The following is a 25640-nucleotide window of genomic DNA, read 5'->3' on the forward strand; positions in this document are numbered from 1 at the left end:
GCACTCTTGCCACTATTGTGGCTTAATAGTGGGACCTGGGAACTTGAGATGCAGCCCAACATGTAGCCCCTCACCTGCCCTATCCGTTTCTGTGTCGTTCCCATCACTTTCTTGAATTTCCCAGGTTTTCACAAATGAAAACCTTAGCGAGCATCGGCGATATACAAAAATGCTCAAGTCGCCCATTGACTTCAATGAGGTTCGTTACTCGAAACGAACTCTCAGCATCACCGAAAGTTCGACTCGAGTAACGAGCACCCGAGCATTTTGGTGCTCGCTCATCTCTAGTCAGAACCCCTTTAAACTTTGTTCTAGTACTAATCATTGCACAATATTTGTATTGTAATTGTTTGATTACGAGTTTAGGGATAACTTTCTGCAGCACCCTGCTGCAGGCGCCTCATAGGCATGTTTAAATCAGTCAGATAGGAAACCTTTTATGAATCTGAATCCTAATCCTGCAAGTACCTCTTTGTGATGGTCCTGATGCTAGGTGTTTTGTGCAGGCCGGTGAGGTCTGATGTATTGGATTTACCCCAATGATACTTTCATCTCAAAGAGTAAAGCAAAATGTTTCACAGCATGCAATGTGCAAAACTAGTCTTTCTGCAATGTGGGGATGGGGCTACAATATTTTATGTGGGCTGGTGTGGTCTGCTTTTTAATCCCAGTCCAGCCCTGTGCGGGGTGGACAAAGAGGGGTTGGTTGCATACAGAGGTCTGGGTTAAGTACAATGGCTTACTTATACACAGGAACATAATGCAGTACTGAAGGTGGTTATATACAAGGGTCTGCGGATTTGCAGTACACTATAGATGGTTGTGCACTGCTTACTGATGGTGGAATTTTGCTACTTTTGTTATTTTAGCTGTTTAATTATTGTTTTTTTTATAGTTGGACACCTATTATTTCTGGGGATGGTAGCGCACTTAGGGAGGTGTTAATGCCTTTTGCAGCTGGGCCCACATGCCTGCAGTTCCCCCCCTGATCCTATCTCCTCATCTACTGTTGTTGTGGTGCACTAATCCTATCTGAATGTGACTTTGGGGAAAATCACAAAGCAATTATATATAACAGGTGGATGTGTGGTCGCACAGAAAAGAGGATATGATGCAGCAGATAGAGTATCCAAAGTGTACAATATTTAAGAACGCAGAGATAATAGTGAATGATAATGGTTAAAAGGGGTTGTCCAGTTGTAAACTATTGATAGCCTATCTTCAGGAATGGTTATCAATAGTAGATTGGCAGGATTCTGTCACTTAGGACCCCTGCCGATCAGCTGTTCTCTGGACCAATGTACTTGTGCACTAAGCTGCTTCCTGCAGGAAGCAGATAGCACTGTTCTCGATGCAGAGGCCAGGCTTGGTATTGCAGGCCGAGGTGCCACTGATATAAACGGGAAAAGAGCTGTCTACTTTCTGCAGGAATCAACTCAGTGCACAAGTGCATCAGCCCAGAGAATAGCTGATCAACAGAAGTCCTGGGTGACACTCGCACTGATCTACTACTGATGACTTATCCTGAGGATCGGGCTTTATGCATGGATCCAAGGCTTCACAACTTGTGACAGTACATGTATACTCCACACATGTAAAGCACTTAAACATATCTGTACCCTGTATGACCTGTTCTCCTTCTTTGTGTAGGTTTTCATTTTGTGCAGGTGCTCTCTGCATGTGAGCTGAGAGATGACAACAGCACTGAATTGTTTTTGAAGTATACATATGATGGGAACCAGACCGCGTACTTGGACATACAGTCAGCAACATATATTCCCACCATGCCCGGAGCTGAGATCACCACACAGAGATGGAACAGTCCGAGTATAAGATTGGGCGAGATACACAAGAGAGAGCTGGAGAATATCTGTGTTGATAGACTGATGAGATATACTGAGTACGCAAAAGAATATCTGGAGTGGAAAGGTGACATTATTGTCTTTTATATCTACCAGGTTTTTATTTTGTAGTACCTACACAGGGATCCCAACCATTCATGGACAGTCTATAGAAGCAGACTATCTTGTCCTTATCAGTATCTGACCTTCTGTATAGACTCAGAGCCGCCATCAGCTGCTACTGCTATATGGGACCCCCGGGTATCATGCTAATATTTGGGACCAGATGGTTGATATTACCAATGTGGCACCAAATGATTAGAATTAATCTCATCCACTGGGGGTAGAGCAGGAGAGGAAGACTCCTAGTGAGGACTGCAGCAGGAGAATGAGGCATCATCTTCTGGATGTGCTTGTAAGGGCGCGTTCTCACTGGCATTAGCTGTAGAGCTCCAACCCACTAGCGATTCTTGCGATGCGAGAGTGAGTGAAAACGCATGATTATGAAACCAATGATTTTCAATGCTTTTATACTCATTTGCGATGTGTGCACTCAAGCCTCGCAGCGTAAAGAAAAATCTGTGCTATCGCCCATAGTTTTCAGTCAGGCCAGTGGCAGCAGCGCTGGTCCTATTGAAAACATAGCGAGTATATCGCGCTTCCCTGACACAGCTGTGACAACTATGGCAGGGGATTCTTTCATCCCCGCGGGGACCGTGGGGATAAAGGAATTCCCTGCCACAGCTTTTTTAGAGGTCCGCGATGCTATCCCATTGCTTTCAATGCTGCCGGAACTGCTGCCACCCCATTGAAAGCAATGAGTTGCAGGCAACCCCCCACAGCGTTGATTTTCGGGGAAGGGCTTGAAATATAAGGAATCCCCTGCTATAGCTGTCACAGCTGTGGCAGGGGAGTGCAATCTACTCCCTATGTTTCCAATGGGGCCGTTGCTGCTGCTGCCAGCCCCATTGAAAACAATGGGCGATAGCGCAGATTTTTCTTAGCACTGCGAGGCTTGAGTGCACACATCGCAAATGAGTATAAAACCATTAAAAATCATTTGTTTTTATAATCATGCATTTTCACTCACTCTCGTATCACAAGAAAACCTATCGCTAGTGGGTAGGTGCCCTTAGTTACACATTTCTGTTTCTTTGTTTCATTTGAGGTACAGAGAAATGGAAATGGGTAACTGAGCTAACGCCAGTGAGAACAGGCCTGATACATGCAATAGTTGAACGGGGAAATCACATGATCTGTGGGTCCCTCGGGGGTTAAAAAAGGTAGCAGTAATCAGTCTAAGCCCCCAGGATGTGTGAGGGTATTCAGCTCCTCTCAGTTCTCTGTGTTCTCCAGTGTCCCTTTTTTAGGTGGTTTCACGCACAGCGTTTTTAGGAAGATGGCCATGCTTTTAGTGGAGTTTTTCCAAGTTTTTTAGCTGTTCTCGCTGGTTACAATTTTAAGGCCAGCTATTACCTGTAGGTGAGTCAAAAAATATGAAACACACCACAAGCCGTTCGGGTTTTTTGCAGCCTTTTTATTTTTGAGGCATTATTTCGGTCAGTAGTGCGGTTTTTTAGTATATGCAGCAGGCTGTAGGTTTGCTGTTTATTTCTGGTGTCTTTGCATCGGCTTTTTTATAGGGAATAAAAGGCAGAAAAAATTTAAAAATGTGTGAATGAGAAATAAACACAAAATACTATATGTGGCAGTTACAATTTTTTTACATGCGTTTGTAGAGTACAAAAACACCACTAAAAAGGAAACCTAACAACAAGTCAGGCTAATGTAAGGGTTAAACCTACAGAGATGTTGCTGTAATTAACAATAAGTTAGTGATAAGGAGACATTAGAACAATCCAAGGGAGGTGAGAGGCTTATAGAGGGACCCATCTGTTACTATGGAGCGCGGAGGGTTTCTCTGCCCGTCACACATTCATTTCTGTATGAGGGTCTCTTCACATCGAGGCTTTTGTCTACATTGGGATCATTTTCCTCAATAAAAACATGACCAAGTCTAATATTTTTGATTTTTTGTCTACATTTTGGACTTGAAAGTAGATAATCTAATGTGAAAATCTAATCTAGTTTTAGGTTAAATATAAGCAGAAATATGAAAAATTTTTAAGTGTTCACAAACTTTCAAACACCACTGCAGCTACTTGATAAAATCTCTTAGAGTAGGGGCTACTTGGTTTAGGATCACTGAGAAGCTCAGATGTAGAGAAAGATATTTATCAGTGATATAGACTCTTCAGGGATGTCCAGCTGTATACATGTTATATTTTCCCTCTTAGCCTGGCAAGGGGTGAAGGTGACGGGACGGGAATCAGGAGAGGTCACAAAGCTTCACTGTCTGGTGTATGGATTTTACCCCCGAGCTGTGGATGTGAAGTGGATGAAGAACAGGACAGACGAGGTTCCTACATATGAGACTACACATGTCCTCCCCAATCCTGACGGCACCTATCAGATCAGGGTCAGTGTGGAAGTGATACCCCAAGAGGGCGACAGCTACTCCTGTTATGTGGATCACAGCAGCCTGGAGGAGCCGCTCCTTGTGGACTGGGGTGAGTGTGATCTGAACTGTGAGTGTAACTGGAGGAAGACGAGGAAAAGTTCTTTATGAATTCATTGAAGTTATTGATAAGACTCATCCATCCCTCTGGTAACGGTTCCTGTAACCATCCATAGACACAAAATTATTGTTACTCATCCATAACATAACTGTGTGAAGAAAGAAGGACTTTTATGCTAGAGGCAGCTAGTATGGGGCTCTGCAACATCAGCCAATGAGGGAGGAGGAAACCAGAGCCAAGGGGGCTTCACCAACCATCTCTCCTACAGAGTAAGGGTAGTTGGGTGGGAGAAGAAGCAGTAGACATTCATAACACCAAATAGGAGGCGTGTAATACTATGAGATAAGACATTACAGAGGTCTAATTGTGCTATAGGGCCCCATCTTCTCTATGTACCAACCTGGGAAGAGGTGAGTATCTGGAAGATCTCTCGGTCATCACTTGTCTCTGAAGAGATAGAAGGATCAGAGAGAAAATATCCAAACTGTCCCATCTGTGTTTCCCCTTGAGAAGATTCTGGGTCACACAGTCTCTGTAATTCCAGTATATCTGACTTTACTTCTTCCCAATTTACAATTACAAGTTCCTTATCCTAATATTAGGAGGGAACATTCCCCGTTGAGGAGACCTTTGGCCTTGTAGACGGCTGATATCACCCTGAGGAGCTCTCACAGATCTTCTCTGCATCCAGTCTGTTACTATACAGGAATGATGGGTTATTATTTGTCCCCTCTTGTGTTATTCTCATGTGTATACTGAATATATGAATCTCTCAGTGTAATCATCGGCTCAGAATCTCCTCATTTTATCTTTTAAGACCCAGAACAGGAGGTCCCGCTGTCCATAATCATCAGTGTGGGGGTCATCAGCGTTCTTGTTCTCACCGCTGTGGTTGTTGGAGTTGTTATATACAGAAGTAAGTGTCAGGAACAAAGAGCTCGGTGCCACCTGTATAGTGACAAACTGATGAAAATCCTCTGCTGAGGTAAAGGGGCATTCAGACTTTGCAAGATAATAAACATAAAAGTTGATGCCATTTGTGAAAACCAAAACCAAAAAAATAATTTTAATTGCAGTCGGATAACTCCTTTATCACCACTATGTGGTGCTTCATGCACGCCATTTCTTTATGGAGTTTAACATATATACAGTCTGCAGTAGGCTCATTAGCTCCCTCTAGTGGTGGTTGGACCTCAAGAAAAGTTATAATTTAATCTCTATGCTTAGTGCTATAAAACAGGGTTTGGATTGATATACACTACTGCTCATTAATTCCAATATTCCCCCAGATTTGTCAGTTCCTCTGTAAAGAATGAATGTGATACATGTGTTTTGCACAGAAATAAGGCAGAATGCAAAAGAAAAGTGGGTGGAGCTACCCCCAATTGGGTATGTAGAGCCAAAGTGTAAAATAGGGGGGATCACAGAGGTGCTGCTAATCCAGAAGGTACACCTCATCCACTACGGAACTGACTTACTTAGACTTAGGTCCTCCCATGACTTTCAGCCTGTTGGGTGACAAAGAATGTTATCATTGACGATCAAGGCAGCAGTTTGGGCATTATTACATGACAGGTCAGGGTGAAGGTCAATAAAAAAACTGTGAAGACTATGCAACCCTTAGATGGACGGGCACATACATAGGTCTTTGTCATGAAAAAATTCTTAGATTTTATCTGATTAAACCAGCTTGGAAGACTCATAGACTGGTAGAGTTGGAAGGGACCTCCAGGGTCATTGGGTCCAACCCCCTGCTCAGTGCAGGATCACTAAAACATCCCAGACAGATATTTCTCCAGCCTTTGTTTGAACTCTTCCATTGATGGAGAACTCACCACCTCCCGTGGTAACCTGTTCCACTCATTGATCACCCTCACTGTCAGAAAGATTTTTCTAATATCGAATCTGTGTCTCCTCCCTTTTAGTTTCATCCCATTGCTTCTAGTCTTTCATTGTGCAAATGAGAATAGGGCTGATCCGTCTGCACTGTGACAGCCCTTCAGATATTTGTAGACAGCTATTAAGTCTCCTCTCAGTCTTCTCTTCTGCAAGCTAAACATTCCCAGATCCTTTAACTGTTCCTCATAGGACATGATTTGCCGTCCGCTCACCATCTTGGTAACTCTTCTCTGAACTTGCTCCAGTTTGTCTTTGTCTTTTTTAAAGTGGGGTGCCCAGAACTGGACACAGTATTCCAGATGAGGACTGACTAAGGAAGAGTAGCGGGGGATAATTACCTCACGTGACCTAGACTCTATGCTTCTCTTAATACATCCCAGAATTGCCTTTTCGGCTGCTGCATCACATTGTTGACTCATGTTCAGTCTATGATTTATTAGTATACACAAGCCTTTTTCACATGTGCTGCTTAGCCTAATTCCTCCCATTAAGTATGTGCTTTCTTCATTTTTCTTGCCCAAGACGCAATGCATTTCAGAGCAATACAATGCTTCTTCAGTATTGCTGGGAGTACACTGCATGCAATATTCAGAAAACATAATGATGGGAGATATGATATAAAATAATATGTAGTGGGGAGATATAGAGGAAATAGGAATCTAACATAGCGTCCACCCTGACAGCACTTAAGGAGGTTGCCCCGCCTGAGCTCATTGGGACAGGAAGAAGGACAGTTCTTAAGGCTACCTCTCACCATCCATCTCTAGTGTTTCTTCCTATCCCAAGGAACACAGACGGAGTTCTCCATGTTGGAGGATAAACGAAGGTGTCTTTCTACTCACCGACCAGGAGTCAAGGATCTGGCCTGCTCGGAAGCAAGCAGATGTGACCAGGAGACCGCGGGACCTGTGGCAGGTGCTGCTGCATCTAGTGTTCAGGTCCCAGCATCTTGCGATGACTGGCTCCCTGTGATGACGCGGCGCAGCATTGTGCGCAATGACACCAACCAAGACCTGGATGAATTAATTACAGCATTACGCAATACTATGGAGATGATCGAAGTCCCTCAACCTAGATCTATACAGGACAAAATGTTTGGGAGTCTCAGATCCCGACGAAAAAAGTGCTTTCCAGTAAATTAAAATTTAAAGAAGCTCATTACGGAGGAATGGTATAGGGCAAAAAGGGATTTGTCCATTCCTAGGGAGTTAACGGAGGATACAGTGCTGTGGAATACGATCACAAAAGTAGATGTTGCAGGTAGCAAAGCTAGTCAAAAAGACTTCTTTACCATTTGAGGAACGTTTTCAGTTAAAAGACCCAATGAATAGAAGAATTAAGGGATTCCTTAGGGGGGCATTGGAATCAGCAATAATGGTAATAAAATCCAACATATCAGCTACATCAGTAGCAAGATACATGTATTTATGGCTTGATCACCTGGAGTCTCAGCTACAGCAAAAAACGTCCAGAGAAAAAAATTCTAGAATGTATTCCTTTACTTAAAGAAAGCTACGGCTTTCCTAGCTGACACTTCAACCAAGTTAGGAAACTCTGCCAGAAGAGCGTTGCGGCTTAGAGCCTGGTCTGGAGACAGGGTATCGAAAAATAGATTGTGCACATTCCCTTTTCAGGGTGAATATCTGTTTTGCCCGTTTCTAGACCAGATCTGGGAGAAGACAGGTGATAGAAAAATGGGATTTCTGACAGACTATTTGCCAAGGAAAGCTTCATCCTTCTGGAGAAACACATACCAATCCAGAGGGTGAAGCAAGGGGAAAATGGGTAGGTGGTCGTACTCGAAAGGAGGCAGGGGTAAAAGTTCCAGCTTTACCTCTAAGCCTGAATCTAGATAGAGCGATGAGTTTGGTAGAGGGTAGACTCTCTCAGTACTCAGGGAGATTGAACTAGATTTCTGGGAATCCCTGGGTGCTGAAAATTATTTAATTACCCTGATGCAAACCCCTCTCCTTTAAAAACAATTGGAGGAAGGGGTTCAAAAGTTACTGCAAATAGGAGCCATTACGACAGTCCATGTAAAGGAACAGGGTTGGGGGTTATTATTCTTCCTTATTTTTAGTCCCTAAACCAAATGGGTCGTTTAGAGTTTTAATTAATTTTAAATCCCTTAATGGTTATGTCAAAAATTCCAGACTTAAACTAGAAACAATTCGATCAACAATTCCGTTAATAGGGCCTTCCTATGTAATGTGTACAGTGGACCTGAAGGATGCTTATTACCATATACCCATTCACAGAGCTTCCCAAAAGTATCTTAGATTCGCTGTTTGGATGAATGGTGCGATTTCTCCCTTCGATGTTGTTTGCCTTTTGGCATTTCCTCCGCCCCTAGGGTCTTTACGAAAAGTATGATTGAACCAATTGGGTTCCTGAGAGAGAGGGGCATTATTATAATTCCCTATCAGGATGATTTTCTAATAATCTCAAAAGATTTTGATTTTATGGAACCCCATTTAGAGCAGATGCTTAATCTCCTTTCGTATTTAGGTTGGATTATTAATTATGAGAAGTCCACCCTAAATCCTGATACCCAGAAAGTCTTCTTGAGAGTCTTCCTAGACTCCGTAAGGGGCTATTCCTTCCTACCAGAATCTAAAATATCTGATATTATTCTTTCGGTGGACAGATTTAAAAGAAAAAAACAAGTCTCTATAAAAAAGGTGATGAGAGTCCTTGGGCAGATGACAGCCTGCTTACCTATGATCCCATGGGCACAGTTCCATTGTAGACCCTACAGCAAAAGATCTTATCTGTTTGGGATAGAAGTCAGTCCTCCATTGATAAAAATTTAAAATTATGATACTCGGTGAAAAGGTCCCTAAACTGGTGGCTCTCACCTTCTAGACTCAGGAAAGGAGTACAGTGGTCTCTGTCCCCATGCATATCCATCAATACGGATGCCAGTGAATTTGGCTGGGGGGCCCAGGTAGCAGGTAGTGAGCTACAAGGCTCATGGTCAGAATACATCAGTGCTGGGGAGTGGCTTGTGAGCTGGAGGAAGATGGACGCTTGAGAGAAGGCTCCGTGCTACAGCATCCTAAAAAAGCAACACCATAGCTAATATAAGGAAAGAACTTCATCTCTACCCACACCGGCATTCTCCTAACCCAGATGGCTACTAAATCCAAGACTGCCAGAACCCTCCCAAAGAAGCTGGAAGATTTCTTCCCCTCCAAAGAGCTCCTCTCCAAGATGGCACCAAGCTCCACAAGGAAATCGGGAGCAGAAAGAAGAGAAAGCAGCAGGAGCAGCACATTGTGGTCCAGTCCCGACACTGCTTCCAGGAAAGCCCCAAGGACGGGTGAGTCATTTAGAACCAAGGGGGCTTCTCTCCCACCTCTGCTACAAAGGGGTGGGGAGAGGAAGGACAGAAAGGAGGACGGCAGTGGGACTCCTGATGGCAGGCAGTAGTGGGACAGTCACAGCAATTAGCATCCGCCGCGGCACTCCTTCTTATGCCTGATCATAGAGAGAAAGGAGAGGGGATGCCAGAGGGGGCCTCTGGAAAAGCTTCCTCAAAAGCTAACTATCCCAGCGACATGGAGGAATAAGGAGAAGAAGCGGGGACCCCAGACAGCAGGCGCTCCTCCCCAGAATCACCCATATGCAGTGCAGCGGCAACTCTGCCAGCTGATGCCTCAGAGGGGGCTCCAGCAACTTCAAGTATGGATGTGAGGGAGGAGGAAGAAGAGGAATGATGAGGAGGAGGAGGAATGAGAAGGAGGAGGAGGAAGAGTAAGGAGGAGGAGGAATAAGGAATAGTAGGAGGAATGAGGAGAAATAAGGAATAGGAGGAGGAAGGAGGATATAGTGGGTGCATACAGCCAAATATCTCCCCTAACTCAACGAAGCCCGCAATCTATACTGGGACAACCGCTCCTGGCAGCAACCCTAAGACAATCACCCCTAGCAGTGGCTCCAAACCTGTGTCATTACCAGAAGGATATAGTACCTCTCAAGAAAGCTGTACAAATGCCCAGGAGGCTCAGAGGTCTAATGCTCAAATTGCAAATTTACCCTCATCTGACCAGCCAGCCTCTGAGAACTTTATTAAAAATATCATCCTTTTTCTGAGTGACTCTATACATGCAGACATGAAAACCATATGTTCTTCTCTTACTAAATCCGCTCAAGAATTGGGAGAGAGAGTTGATCATGCTGAAAATGAAATGTAAGAACTTACAAAATCCCACAACGATTTAATCGATGCCCATTACTCTTTGGACGAGGAGGTACAACAACTGAAGGCGAAACTAGCGGACATCGAGGATCACAGCAGATAAAATAATATTAAATTCCAGGGAATCCCTGAGTCTGTCCCTCCAGAAAATTTGGAAGAGTATGCCACATGTCCTATTCTAAAGATTCTCCCGGACATCCCTCTAGGCGATCTCATTATTGATATAATTCACAGACTCCCAAAACCCAGAATTTTACCGGAAGCAACTCCTAGGGACACTATTGCTCATATACACTTCTACCATCTTAAAGAGGCTTTAATACAACACGGAGGTTGCCCCAACTTCCAGCCCCTTTTTCGGAAATCGAACTGTTTTTGAATCTATCCCAGTCAGCCATACAAGCCAGTAAGAATGGCGATCAGACAAGCTTGCAAAGCTTACAAATGGGGGTTCCCTATAAAACTCATAATTAACAAAGATCGCACAACGCATATCGTCCACAATCTGGAGAAAAAATTCTCAAAAGTTGGAACATCTCCTTGGCTTCAGACCCACGGGCTTCCCCAAACTCCAAGTCCTCAAGGAGCAAGTCCGGCTGGAACAGAAAAAAATGAACCCATTGCTTACTTTCCTTTTTCAGATTTTTCCTTTTACTGAAAGTATAGGAGGCTGCTGGATTTTAAAAGACTTTCCACCCCCCCAGATTGAGGACAGGTTGTATTGATTGTTATGTCCTCACAATGTTATTTTTATGCTTTGTTTTACTGTTTCGTTTTTTTAAATGCTCTATATGTGACTACCAAGCCTGCTCCACATTTCACCGCAATACATTTTAAAAGTAAATGTCTCTAAACATTTTCTCCTCCAGGAGAAGAGCTGTCTGGAAAGAGGCGCTGAAATCTGGGGCGGACATAGTGTGTCTACAGGAGTCGCATTTTAAAGCCTTTGCAACTCCTGCCATGAAACATGCAAATTATTCCAAATTCACAGCAAATGCGGATTAAAAAAAAGGCTGGAGTAATTATTGCCATAAGAAACACTTTAAATGTTACTATAGAGAACCAAGTTTTAGATCCTAAAGGCCGCTTTATTATTCTAGTTTGTACTATCAACTCAATACCAGTGACATTAGCAAATATCTATGCTCCAAACTCCTAACAAATTCATTTTCTGAACAAAGTAATGAACAAGGTGCGGAGGCTTACCAGGGGCGATATCATTGTATGCGGAGATTTCAACATCACCCCGGACAGAGAGCTAGATAATACAGGTACTAGTAATACACATCTGGCCTTGCTTGAACCGTGGTTGCAAAAGGAAGCACTATATAACACCTTCTGTTGCAAGAACGCCTCCTCCCACCAGTTTTCCTTTTACTCCGCCTGCCATAGATCTTTTTCCAGGATAGACTTAGGTCTTGTAAATAGATTACTGTCAGCTGTGTCAGCCTCTAGGCTAGGAACAGCCACGTGGTTTAACCACGCCCCCTGTGTTACCACCCTTTCTTCACATCCTAAATCTTGGAGAATGAATACATTTTTGATGAAGATACCAAAATATAGAGAAATTATAGTAGATGAGATTAAGAACTATTTTGAATGCAATGCTATCCCTGGTACAAGTCCTAAGCGGGTCTGGTTGGCACAAAGCTTATGTGGGAGGGATATTCATCAAATTTGGGGCAAGATTAAAAATAGAGAAGTCCATAGAAGTTGATGATCTCATTAAAAAAATTCAAGCAGCGGAGAGCGACCTGTGGAGATCTCCCTCAGATCACGCACATAAGCAACTTTTCCAACTTGGAGAACTACATCAATCTCTCTTTAGCGAATTTGATAAGCAAGTAACCAGGCTTAAGACAAATATGTATGCTGCAGTAGATAAACCATCAAAAATGTTAGCAAGACAGGTTAAAAAGAGAGCATCTAAAATTAGAATCCCTTATTTATGGACCCCAGGGGACAAGGCTTTAAGATTACGCATCCCAAGCAAATAGATACATTTGGGCTTACTACAATAGCCTTTATAACTTAAAAAATGACCCTAATATCCCAACACCAGAAAGCTTGGAAGACTTTTTTCTCAAGATCCCTTTACAGACTATATCTAAAGAAGATAATAAGATATTGAAGGCCCCTTTTTCTTCAGCAGAATTAGATTTGGTAATAAAACCTTTGAACCCCCTAAAATCTCCTGGTCTCGACAGGTTTGCAAACCAATATTTTAAAAATTTTACAAACTATCTCTCCGCATGTTAACTTGAAACATTAAATCTAGCTGCAGACGAAGGGTCGCTTCCAGAAGAATGTTTGCAAACTACAGTAGTGACCCTACCAAAGCCAGGAAAAGAGCCCACCTCACCGAGCAATTCCCGCCCAATAGCTTTGCTAAACACAGACGCAGAAATGTATGTCAAACTAATAGCTAACCCTCTACTGACTAATCTACTCTGACCAGGTAGGGTTTACAAAGGTCAGACAAGCACCAAATAGTACACGCAAAGTTGTAAACTTGATCCATATATCGGAACAATTGCGTACCCCTACTGTGTTGCTAAAGTTCAATGCGGAAAAGGCCTTTAATAGGGTCCACTGAGACTTTGCTTTCTTAGTCCTCAAAAAGTTTAGCTTGGGAAATACCGCGATTAACACAATTAAAGCACTTAATTCTTCCCCTACGGCTAGAGTTCTGGTTGACGGCACACTTTTGAGACCATTTCATATCTCCAATGGGGTAAGACAGGGTTGCCCGCTGTCCCCTTTGCTTTTCACTATGGCTGTTGAACCTCTGGCTGAACTGATCCGTACCAACATGGGAGTGCAGGGTGTCACTGCAGGGTCCCGCAACCATAAATTAGGCTTATTTGCGGAACATATCATCCTTACCTTAACCAGACCTCTCCAGTCTATGAGGGAGGTTTGGAGGGCTATACAGTTATATAGTAAATAGAGATGAGCGAGCGTACTCGGAAAAGCACTACTCGCTCAAGTAATTTGCTTTATCCGAGTATCGCTGTGCTCGTCCCTGAAGATTCGGGTGCCGCTGCGGCTGACAGGTGAGTCGCAGCGGGGAGCAGGGGAGAGCGGGCGGGAGAGAGGGAGAGAAAGATCTCCCCTCCGTTCCTCCCCGCTCTCCCCTGCAGCTCCCCGCTCCGTGCCGGCACCCGAATCTTCAGGGACGAGCACAGCGATACTCGGATAAAGCAAATTACTCGATCGAATAGTGCTTTTCCGAGTACGCTCACTCATCTCTAATAGTATAGTAAAGTGTCCTATTACATCTTGAATGCCACCAAGTGCCAAATTCTGGGAATAAATATCTCACCCAGCCACCGTGATACTTTGAGGAAGGAGTTCCCATTCGAGTGGCAGGAGGATAACATTCCATACTTAGGGATTATTTTGTCCCATCCTTTAAATCTGATAATAGAAAGAAATTTTAACCCTTTGATGGATTCGCTGTGGCGGGAACTAGACTTTACAAGTCCCAGTACTTATCATGGTTGAGCGAAATTGCAATTTATAAAATGATGATGCTCCCTAAGCTCTGGTATGTTTTTAGATCCCTCCAAATTTTGTTGCCCATCAAACTTCTTAAAAAATTACAGAGACAAGTCACCCACTTTATCTGGGAGAAAAAGAGACCCAGAGTGGCACTAAACATTCTAGCTCTGAGAATGGGTAAGGGCGGAGTTGGTGCATCAAAAATAGAAGCGTATGAAAGCCTGCAATTATAAATCAGATGAGATACTGGTCGTCCCTAGCTAGGGATATGTTTTGGGTAGCAATCGAGGAAGCATCTATCAAGCAGAAACCCTTGGGGGTGCTACTATGGGCCCATATTCTATCCCTTCTCAGAAAAATTTCCACACCCAATATTATATACTCTGATTTATCCCCCACAGTACAGGCTTCTCTAAACGCCTGGAAATACCTGATTAAAACTCTTGATCCCTCCCCTCAATCCAATAGACCCGACATTCCCATAGAGACACTGGAGTTTTTTTTATTTAAGACATGGTCTTAAGATCTTGGAAATCAAGAGGTGTACACCATCTAGATTAAATTTTAGAAAGAGGAGCCATAATTCCCTTTGAGTCACTCAGGGAAAAATTCTACTTTCCTGAAGGCGAATGGCTGAGATAATACCAGATCAGATCTTTCCTTTCTCAACCAATATCCAAAAAATGAAAATTCCCGTAATAGTATCTAAATTTTTGAAAACCGACTTCACCGTAAACAAATCCCAGATAGGAGCAGTGTATGATAGTATGACTGGCAACTAGAGATGAGCGAACGTACTCGTCCGAGCTTGATACTCGTTCGAGTATTAGCGTGTTCGAGATGCTCGTTATTCGAAACGAGCACCACGCGATGTTCGAGTTACTTTCACTTTCATCTCTGAGACGTTAGCGCGCTTTTCTGGCCAATAGAAAGACAGGGAAGGCATTACAACTTCCCCCTGCGACCTTCAAGCCCTATACCACCCCCCTGCAGTGAGTGGCTGGCGAGATCAGGTGTCACCCGAGTATATAAATCGGCCCCTCCCGCGGTTCGCCACAGATGCATTCTGACATAGTTCAGGGAAAGTGCTGTCTTGCTGGAGTTGCTATAGGGAGAGTGTTAGGAGTTATTTTAGGCTTCAAGAACCCCAACGGTCCTTCTTAGGGCCACATCTAACCGTGTGCAGTAGTGTTGTCAGGGTAAAATTCTAAGTACAGCACCAATCGGGCCCACCCCACTTGCCCCGCTGCCGGCGGTGAGAAGAGACACCACACGGAGGTCTGGTATAGTTTCTCACACGGGACATGGCTCTCTGCCGTGCTTTATTACAGATTACATGAGATCTTATACCCTTTGTCCCATCACCAGCAAGGGGTGATGGGCTCATAACCATATATGGGAAGTCCGTATTTCCGGCCTGAGACAGTGAAAACAGTCGTTATCTTGCCACGGCGCCTCTGGCTTATGTACAGAAAATCACGTATTCAATTAACTCCAGTGCAAAGAATCACCCACTCAATTCTAAGAAAACGGCCAAGCATGCATTCTCCATATATGGGAAGTCCGGATTTCCGGCCTGGGACAGTGAAAGTTATGTACATTTGAACATCTTGATATTGCGCTTCTGGGAAAACAGCCAAGTACGTGTCCTTCGTCCGATTCTTCTTTGCTGTGTTTAAAGATACATTTTGTCTTCGCCTGGCAAGGCCTCTTGGCATATCTGATGTAAGGCGACATATAAGTTTTTTCTCATTTGGAATTGAATAGAACTTGCATATAGGTATAAAGCATAAAAACATATGGCAATATATACATATACCCTCACAAACCCCCCTAAAAAACTTAATATGGAGATCAAGCATCAGACCTTGCACTCTTCCTCGGTCGTCTCTCCCTTGCGTCAGGGTTTCTCCACTGCCCGTATGTCCCTACTCCTAAGAGGGGGGGATCCCTACCTCACCTCAGAAGGAGGCCATGGATTCCCTGGGCTTATTTCCGGGCATCCATACCCTCTATCTGTACGAGTTAACACCCCGCAGGGTGTGCCCTCGCCGGAACCTAAGGTCTTCTGCACTTTCCCTAGGCAAATGGGAAGTCCACTGACAGTCCATCTTATGAGACCGGGGCGGTGCAGTACTAGTACATTTCTCCATTCTTCTGGTAACGTATCTGGTTGGCATTATCGGAACTGGCTCTTCATCTTTTTCAAACAAGGGAAACGTTGGTGTCACATTATCCAGTCCCTTACTCATACTCTTTAATCAAAGGGATAATACACATACAGGAAATTACATACCCCACCTCTTTCTGCTAAAATCATATCCAGGGCCACTCTATTTTGGAACGCCATGGATGCAGTAGGCCCTAATTGGTCAGCTAACCCTTGTAAAGCATCCCTGGTATAGTTTACAAACCTCTGCTAATTGTAATAGATATAATTCATCCAATCTACATTATTATTAACAGTGACAATAGCAAATAAGAAATCAAAACCTGCTTTAACCTGATCTCTAGAATTAAATTCATCTGGCACCCCCCTTGGCACTCCTATTGCATCTATGTGTACATGTGGATCAAAGTTACCACCTGGAGCGTCAACTTCTCTCTTAGCACGATGCGGTGTTGGATTCTCACCCTCGGTGTAGTCTTCATATTGCACATTTCATTGCATTAATTTGTTCTGAAACAGGGGGCTAGTGTACAGTAGTCAAAGGTGTGTGTTAGAGGAATTGTACCACATTATAGCATGTAAAGGATATGCAGGATCATTAGTTTTTTCAGTGCGAAGTGTGGATCCAAGTGGGCTTTCCTTCGAGCTTGACTGCAGTTGGGGTGGTAAGCAACATCTGGTAAGGGCCTTTAAACCGGGTTTCTCTCTCAAACTTTTTCACATAGACCCTGTCACATGGGAGAAAAGCAGAGACTGCAGAATGCATTATTGACAATTCCTTGGAGAGGCCTATGACAAAATTAACAAGAAAATCATTCCCCAAACTCTGATACTGTGGCATGTATCCTCCTGGAGAAAAAGAAAAAACTAATGGGAGACACTCAATTCAAGATTTGACCATTTCCTTCATTGCCTTTTGTATTTACTTTTCCCCTACTCCGTGGACGGTAGGGTGTGTGAAAAGCCTGAAATATACCTAAAGCAGACATGATGTGTTGCATTATTTCACCTGTGAAGTGTGTACCTTTGTTTGACTCAATCACTTCCGGTACCCCGTATCTGCAGATTACCTCATTCATGAACTTCTGTGCGGTTACCTGCTTATTTACTTTGGTAACAGGGTAGGTCTCCAACCTGAAAAACATCAACAACAACAAGCACATATTCATGCTTCCCAACAAGTAGGAGCTGAGTGTAGCCAATTTGCAATCCCTAATGGGTAGAGTGGTCTAGGCAAGTGTGATGTGGCAAATTTTACTTCTGCCCTGTTGCTTACTGCAAAGATCATGCAAAATTGGACAAATGATGCAGCAGCTACAGAAAACCCAGGAGCCCCCCGTCCTCGTTCAAGCATCGACATCATTATTGCTTTGAGAGGTGCGTCTTTCTGTGCATCAGCTTGGCCATCATGGGGCAGAGGGACCGTGGTGGGCAAGTGCTGTTGTCTGTTCACCATACACCGTCCCTTTTTAGTCCATTTTTCCTTTTCTTCCTTGCTGGCTTGTAACTGTAAAGTCTTTAGCATATCAAAGTCCTTATCAAAGTCCAAGTTCATATCAAAGTCCAAGTTTTGTCAAAGTCCAAGTTTTGTTAAATTCTTCTTTTCTTCTTTTCTTCCACGGCTTGAGGGCCGCTGCTTTTGCTGTTTGGTCTGTGATGACGTTGCCTCTCGCTTCTCCGGTGTAGGAATTGGTGTGAGCTTTCCACCTTGTCAGGTAGAAGTAGGGTCTCCATGAGACTGCACCGCTGCAACATTCTTAATTGGCTGTCCTGCTGAGGTAAAAAACTATCTGGCCTTCCATGTTGGGCCGTAATCATGAGCTATGCCAAATGCATACCGGGAGTCAGTGTAAATGTTTGCCGTCTTACCTTCCTCCACTCTACACGCCTCAGCGAGGGCTTTTAGTTCCGCTTCTTGTACTGCGACATGCGGAGGCATTCTGCTTTTAGGACATCTTGTTGTGTAACCACTGCATATCCAGTGTGGAGTCGTCAATCACCCTGGGTACCATCTATAAAAAACAACTCAAAATATGCATTATTAACAAGGGCTTTCAGAAACTTTTTAAAACTTAAATTTTCTTGTTGCATCACTGCTAGACAATCAGGCTGGTATTCTATTTTAAAAAGATCAGAATCTTGTTGCAAAAAATTTAAGAAATGGCTTGCAAAAAATTTAAAAATGGCTGACTTGCAATACCTAGATCACCTATGCCTTCTCCTCCCCCCCTTTGAAACAGGGTACTCAATTGGAACAATAGTACCCGGTTTAAGGTAGTACAACATTGTAAAAAGATTTGATGGATGCAGATAAGGCCTGTAAGATGTTAGCACCAATAGCAGAAACATGAGTTACACCGGGGAAGAATAACCTACAAACACCTATTAATATTTGAAATGTGATATCCCTTTAAGTGAATTCATTATTAGTCTGTTCCTGCCTGCAATGTCTTATCAAATCTGAGACAGGAGAAAAAAACAAAACAAAAACTTTTACTAGCTGTTCAAGCTCCTCACCCCCTCCCTTGTACAAGAGGGATGAAACATTACGTACTATTACATCATCTAGCTCCACCCCTTCGATATTGGCTCCGTGCGTCTTTCTTCCCAACTTCATTTCAGCGTAACAGTCTACACGTCCACATCTCAACCAAGCAAAGTCCCATGCATGGGGAGGACTTTTATCCCCAGTCAATATCTGCATCACACACTCACCAGAGCCCGAACACGGGTCACTAACGCTCATCCATCCATGCTCTCAAGTCTGCTCCGTCACCCCCCTTTGAAGGTGTCCCAGTCCATACAGATGCACAGACAAAAAGGTTTGACCAAGAAACATACATCAGTTGAAAAACACCGAGGTGAGTGCTATAATTTTATAAAGTACATGATTCTATTGAGATGAGATTGTGAATGAGCGCTATCTTTGACAAATTATGTGAAAAAATTTTGCTGAGTGACTGAGACATTCTATATTTCTTATCTACTGAAGCTATTATATGCTGTATTAAACGCTGAAGTATTTTAGAATCTGTGGGTATTTTTCAGCCCCCCTTGTCTTTCTTTCTCTGTATTTGACCCTGAACAAAAAGTGAAGTCTGAAAGCCCCCACCTTTGTAAAACGAACTGTTATCTCTCTACGAATATGAAACAGACTGAATTGTTTTAGCTTAAACTATTGCCTGCATTTGAACTCATAATTAACACATATGCTGGGACCTTGCAACATTCATTTTCAACCCCTGTATAAGTAAGAATATACCTTAGAAATTGCTATATTTCCCTGCCTACTAAGACAGTATAATTAATTAAATTCATTTCAAGCCTACATCCCTTTACAGCAAGCAGAGATATTATCCAGGGTTATTATTGCATTCTTTCTCTCGCTTCGTTATCTCTTGACCTTGAAGACTAAACACAAGCTCGCAGCTACATGTCAACAAAACTCTTCTCCCCTAAAAGCAAGCTCAGTTAACTATTTGCACATACAGTATATACATATATATATATACACATATATATCCATATCTATTATCTATCTTGTATTATACACCTTTTCTTCTTTCTTTGCCAACAAATCACATGCATTGTAACTTTCTTCTCGACTTGCTTGTTCCTTCAGCACTTTCTCCCTACCTAGCTGCCAATATAACCTTCAATAGACACTCTCCTGACGCCCTCTTGATCCCTTACTGTACTTTTCAACATTTCACTTACGGATACTTTCTTAAACAAATAATGTGTACATACCTAACTTTCTCTGACTGTCTCTCTGCTTCTAGCAAACCTTGGTCTTTCAAAGCGCCTCTGGGTCCTAAAGACCTCCCTCCCAGACACCATTTTTGTAATCTACCGTGCAGGTCGATGTCACACATTTTCATAAGTTTTCTTACATTCTACAAATTCATCCACACGGCGGCAGCCCTTGAGGGGCTCTGTCTTCTTTATTAAGATCTTACGCATATTAGAACATCAACAACAATAAAAATAACACGCTCCATAGAGTGCATCCCTCTTAATTCCAAATTGTCAGCCCCTTATATACCGGCAAAACAACCGAGGGTCCCTTCTCTTTATGGAACCAGCCTCATAAAATGCATCTCTCTGAAATCAAACCGTTAGCCCCATATATAAGGCAAAACAACCGAGAGTCCCTTTTTCTATGAGACTTATCTCATAGAGTGCGTCTCCTCCTCAGCTAAACCATTAACTAACTAAACTAAAACCGAGGGTCCCTTCTTCTATGAGACAAAATAAAAAGAAAGAGAAAAAAACTTCTGCAGATACAACAAACAATCTCCACTATTGTTAAAACACTACGGACTTCAAAGTACAAATAGACTACAGACTAGTTTCTGGGTGACCGATTGGTGCGCATATCACTGTCAGTGGTCCATGGCGGCAAACCCGAAGCCCACACGAGTTACCGTGTAGAACTCTTAACCCAACCCGTCCGGTCACAAACCACAGATAGTCAGTCCCACTGCAAGACTCGCAGTGTAAAACACAACATAAATATATGCTGGCCTTACCTGGAGTTCTGTGAGTTGATCAGGCTCGGTTTGCAGCAGGACGGCTTCCCCGTGGCGTGGATCCGGGTGAATTGTGCTGTAAGCTCCTGGTTTTACCGCCCCACGTTCAAGCGCCATTTGTCAGGGTAAAATTCTAAGTACAGCACCAATCGGGCCCACCCCACTTGCCCCGCTGCCGGCGGTAAGAAGAGACACCACACGGAGGTCTGGTATAGTTTCTCACACGGGACATGGCTCTCTGCCGTGCTTTATTACAGATTAATGAGATCTTATACCCTTTGTCCCATCACCAGCAAGGGGTGATGGGCTCATAACCATATGTGGGAAGTCCGTATTTCCGGCCTGAGACAGTGAAAACAGTCGTTATCTTGCCACGGCGCCTCTGGCCTATGTACAGAAAATCACGTATTCAATTAACTCCAGTGCAAAGAATCACCCACTCAATTCTAAGAAAACGGCCAAGCATGCATTCTCCATATATGGGAAGTCCGGATTTCCGGCCTGGGACAGTGAAAGTTATGTACATTTGAACATCTTGATATTGCGCTTCTGGGAAAACAGCCAAGTACGTGTCCTTCGTCCGATTCTTCTTTGCTGTGTTTAAAGATACATTTTGTCTTCGCCTGGCAAGGCCTCTTGGCATATCTGATGTAAGGCGACACATAAGTTTTTTCTCATTTGGAATTGAATAGAACTTGCATATAGGTATAAAGCATAAAAACATATGGCAATATATACATATACCCTCACAGTGTGGAGGCTGCTTTTTGCAGTGTTGCACTTTTTTTTTTTTTTTGTATAACGGCCGTGCAGAGCATTGCATCCTGCAGTAATTTTACATTGTCCAGGGCCAGTAGTGGTGAGGCAGGGACAGAAGACATATTTAGTGTATATAGGCAGTGGGCCTTTCCAAAAACATTTGGGAAAAAAAATCTTTTTGGGCTGCCTGTGACCGTCCTCAGTGGACTGGGTCTCTGCTGGGGGTAGTTGTCCTAATTCATACGCAGCCAGCTAAGTGTTACAGCAGGCTTGCGCAAAATTCTTTCCTGGCTCTGTGTTGCCTGTTACATCACTGCTGTATTCCTGTCCACAGTGAAACAGTCTGCAGTAATTTTACATAGTCCAGGGCCAGTAGTGGTGAGGCAGGGACAGAAGACATATTTAGTGTATATAGGCAGTGGGCCTTTCCAAAAACATTTGGGAAAAAAAATCTATTTGGGCTGCCTGTGACCGTCCTCAGTGTACTGGGTCTTTGCTGGGGGTAGTTGTCCTAATTCATACGCAGCCAGCTAAGTGTTACAGCAGGCTTGCGCAAAATTCTTTCCTGGCTCTGCTGTGCGTTCCGTAAGCGAAGTCAGCCTCCAACCACAGGCCAATAAGCGGCACATTTAATTACAGCGTTCTGTTTCTGCACTACTGGTAATACAGCATGCTGAGGGGTAGGGGTAGGCCTAGAGGACGTGGACGCGGGGGAGGACGCGGACGCCCAAGTCAGGGTGTGGGCACAGGCCGAGCCAGTGCGGTGGCCAGGGGTAGAGGGAGCGCCAGACCGAATAATCCACCAACTGTTTCCCAAAGCGCCCCCTCGTGCCATGCCACCCTGCAGAGGCCAAGGTGCTCTAAGGTGTGGCAGTTTTTCACAGAGACGCCTGACGACCGACGAACAGTGGTGTGCAACCTTTGTCGCGCCAAGATCAGCTGGGGAGCCACCACCACCAGCATGCGCAGGCATATGATGGCCAAGCACCCCACAAGGTGGGACGAAGGCCGTTCACCGCCTCTGGTTTGCACCACTGCCTCTCCCCCTGTGCCCCAACCTGCCACTGAGATCCAACCCCCCTCTGAGGACACAGGCACGAGTGCCTACCGGCCTGGACCCACACCCTCACCTCCGCTGTCCTCGGCCCCATCCAGCAATGTCTCTCAGCGCAGCGTCCAGACGTCGCTAGCGCAACTGTTTGGGCGCAAGCGCAAGTACGCCGCCACGCACCCGCACGCTCAAGCGTTAAACGTGCACATAGCCAAATTGATTAGCCTGGAGATGCTGCCGTATAGGGTTGTGGAAACGGAGGCTTTCAAAAGCATGATGGCGGCGGCGGCCCCACGCTACTCGGTTCCCAGTCGACACTACTTTTCCCGATGTGCAGTCCCAGCCCTGCACGACCACGTCTCCCGCAACATTGTACATGCCCTCACCAGCGCGGTTACTGCCAAGGTCCACTTAACAACGGACACGTGGACAAGCACAGGCGGGCAGGGCCACTATATCTCCCTGACGGCACATTGGGTGAATTTAGTGGAGGCTGGGACAGAGTCAGAGCCTGGGACCGCTCACGTCCTACCCACCCCCCGAATTGCAGGCCCCAGCTCGGTGCTGGTATCTGCGGCGGTGTATGCTTCCTCCACTAAACCACCCTCCTCCTCCAACGCAACCTCTGTCTCGCAATCAAGATGTGTCAGCAGCAGCAGCACGTCGGCAGCAGTCGGTGTCGCGCGGTGTGGCAGCACAGCGGTGGGCAAGCGTCAGCAGGCCGTGCTGAAACTACTCAGCTTAGGAAAGAAGAGGCACACGGCCCACGAACTGCTGCAGGGTCTGACAGAGCAGACCGACCGCTGGCTTGCGCCGCTGAGCCTGCAACCGGGCATGGTCGTGTGTGACAACGGCCGTAACCTGGTGGCGGCTCTGCAGCTCGGCAGCCTCACGCACGTGCCATGCCTGGCCCATGTCTTTAATTTGGTGGTTCAGCGCTTTCTGAAAAGCTACCCACACTTGTCATACCTGCTCGGAAAGGTGCGCCGGCTCAGCGCACATTAGTAGTCACTGACCAGTGACTACTAATCACACAAGGTAATTAACACACTCTTGAAGAGTTGTAAGAGCATTACCTCCGGTATTTTTTTTCAGAATATGGAAAAAATCTTGCTATAGGTAGCTCCAGACATGAGCAACCCTGATCATTCTAAAATTATAGTTTTTCTTCAGGAGGGGCTAGACAAAGGTCTTAGCCCTAGGACCTTGCGTGTACAAGTAGCGACCCTCAGTTTGCTTTTTGACTATTGAGAATAGATAGATAAAAAGGTTTTTGCAAGGGGCAGATAGACTTAGGCCTTTCATAAGGAAATCAGTCCCCACTTGGGACCTCAATGTGCTACTAGAAAGGTTATGTGAATCTCCTTTTGAATCTATTCACAAGGTCTCGCTAAGAAAAACAAAAAAACGTATCCAGTACAGTTGCTGTTTTTAATAGCAATAACATCTGCCTTAAGGATTGTCAAATTGCGGGCATTATCATGCAGAGAACCTTGCTTGAAGGTGTTAGGAGACCATGTAGTTTTTAGGACAGACCCTAATTTTTTCCCAAAGGTTGTTTCTTCCTTTTTGATATGGAGCAGGAAATAGTTCTGTCGTCTTTCTGTCAAAAATTTAAAAAGAAGACAGAGCAGCGCCGACATAATTTAGATATGCGTCGAGCAGTTATGTCATACTTGCTGGTCTCTCAAACATTTAGGAAGTCTGATAATTTTTTTCTGCAGTTCCAGGGAAGCAGCAAAGGAAAAGCAGCGTCAAAGTACACTATAGCAAGGTAGATTAGAATTGCAGTGCAGGAAGTCTACAAGTCTAAGGGGTTGTCGGCCCCAGAGGGGATAATAGCACATTCCACGAGGGCTCTTGCCTCCTCATGGGCCGAACGTGGCGGTGCTTTGGCGGAACAAATTTGCAGGGTTGCGACATGTTCCAGTGTTCATACCTTCTCAAAGCACTATAGATGAGATCTCCATTCCAATAGGGTGCTGGCCTTCAGGAGGAAGGTCCTCAAGGCAGTGCCCCCTCCCCCCTAAAAACTTGGTAATTTGGTATTACCTCCATGTGTGCTGTCAAGATGGATACTATGGTAAAACTGGAATTATTCTTACCGTTAATTCCTTTTCCATGAGTCCATCATGACAGCACATACTTTTTCCCACCCTTGTAAATGAAATGCATATTGTACATGTGAACGTAACATTGTGTTGGTTTTTCAGCAACAGTAAAAGACTAGGCCACGTATCCGTTGTGATGATTTGAAGTCACTGGAGATGGATGGTGGGAGGTGGCCTTAAGAACTCTCCTTCATCCTGTCCCAAGGAGCTCAGGTGGGGCAACCTCCATGTATGTGCTGTCATGATGGAGTCATGGAAAAGGAATTAACAGTAAGAATAATTCCAGTTTTGGGGGGAAAATAAAACAAAATAAGTGTGTGTGTGTGTGTATATATATTGTAACAGTGTCCTCCAGGGGGTGGGACCGGCAACGACACACTGGACTCAAAAGTGCATAAAAACTTACTTCAGTTTTTATTTTAACGAATGCTTTCAGGCAACAGAACAGCACCACAAAAGTCCATGCAATATAACATATGCAATGTTGCACCACGCAGGGTGCTCTGAGGTTTCTCTAGGTCCTGCTGTGAAGTGGTATTCCCACCTCAGGCTCCCAGACACTGACTCCTTGGGAGCTGCAGCCTTCTATACCCCAGTAACAGGGTCAGTGCCTACAGCTGCGCTTCCTAAGGACTAGGGTGAATTTGTGGACTGGACCGCCACCCTGTCCAGAGTAAGAGCCTGAGAGGGAGATATACGCCATCTACAACTTCACCCTTCAACTGCCTACATACCCCCCCCCCCTCTACTCCAAACCGGAGGACTGGGGCTTTTTGGTGATAAGACCATGCACCCTAGACAGGGCGTCAGCATTACCTTGTGACTTGCCCGGTCTATATTCGAGGGTGAACTTGAAGTTCTGAAGCGAAAGAAACCACCTCGTCACCCTCGCATTTTTTTCCTTATTTTGCTTCATCCAGGTCAAGGGGGCATGGTATGACACCAATTTGAACTCTCTCCCAAGAGATAATACCTTAACGTTTCTAGTGCCCA

At 44.5% G+C, this 25640-nt stretch overlaps 1 protein-coding gene across 4 annotated transcripts in view; it reads left to right on the plus strand.

Annotated features, from left to right (window-relative positions):
- Positions 1-25640, plus strand: part of LOC136580648 (zinc-alpha-2-glycoprotein-like) — a 232185-nt gene that overhangs the window by 180269 nt on the left and 26276 nt on the right. For 2 of the 4 annotated variants that reach the window (XM_066581378.1, XM_066581381.1), the window contains exons 4-6: positions 1651-1929; positions 4139-4411; positions 5238-5405. In XM_066581378.1, coding sequence (XP_066437475.1) covers positions 1651-1929; positions 4139-4411; positions 5238-5404 — 719 coding nt within the window. In that variant the 3' untranslated portion in view covers position 5405. Of the gene's footprint in view, positions 1-1650; positions 1930-4138; positions 4412-5237; positions 5406-16919; positions 17019-25640 lie in introns of those variants that run through there. The other 2 variants (XM_066581380.1, XM_066581382.1) reach the window with 2 other exon arrangements.

This window comes from Eleutherodactylus coqui, chromosome 10 (genome assembly GCF_035609145.1).
Source record: "Eleutherodactylus coqui strain aEleCoq1 chromosome 10, aEleCoq1.hap1, whole genome shotgun sequence".
NCBI classification, from domain to species: Eukaryota; Metazoa; Chordata; class Amphibia; order Anura; family Eleutherodactylidae; genus Eleutherodactylus; species Eleutherodactylus coqui.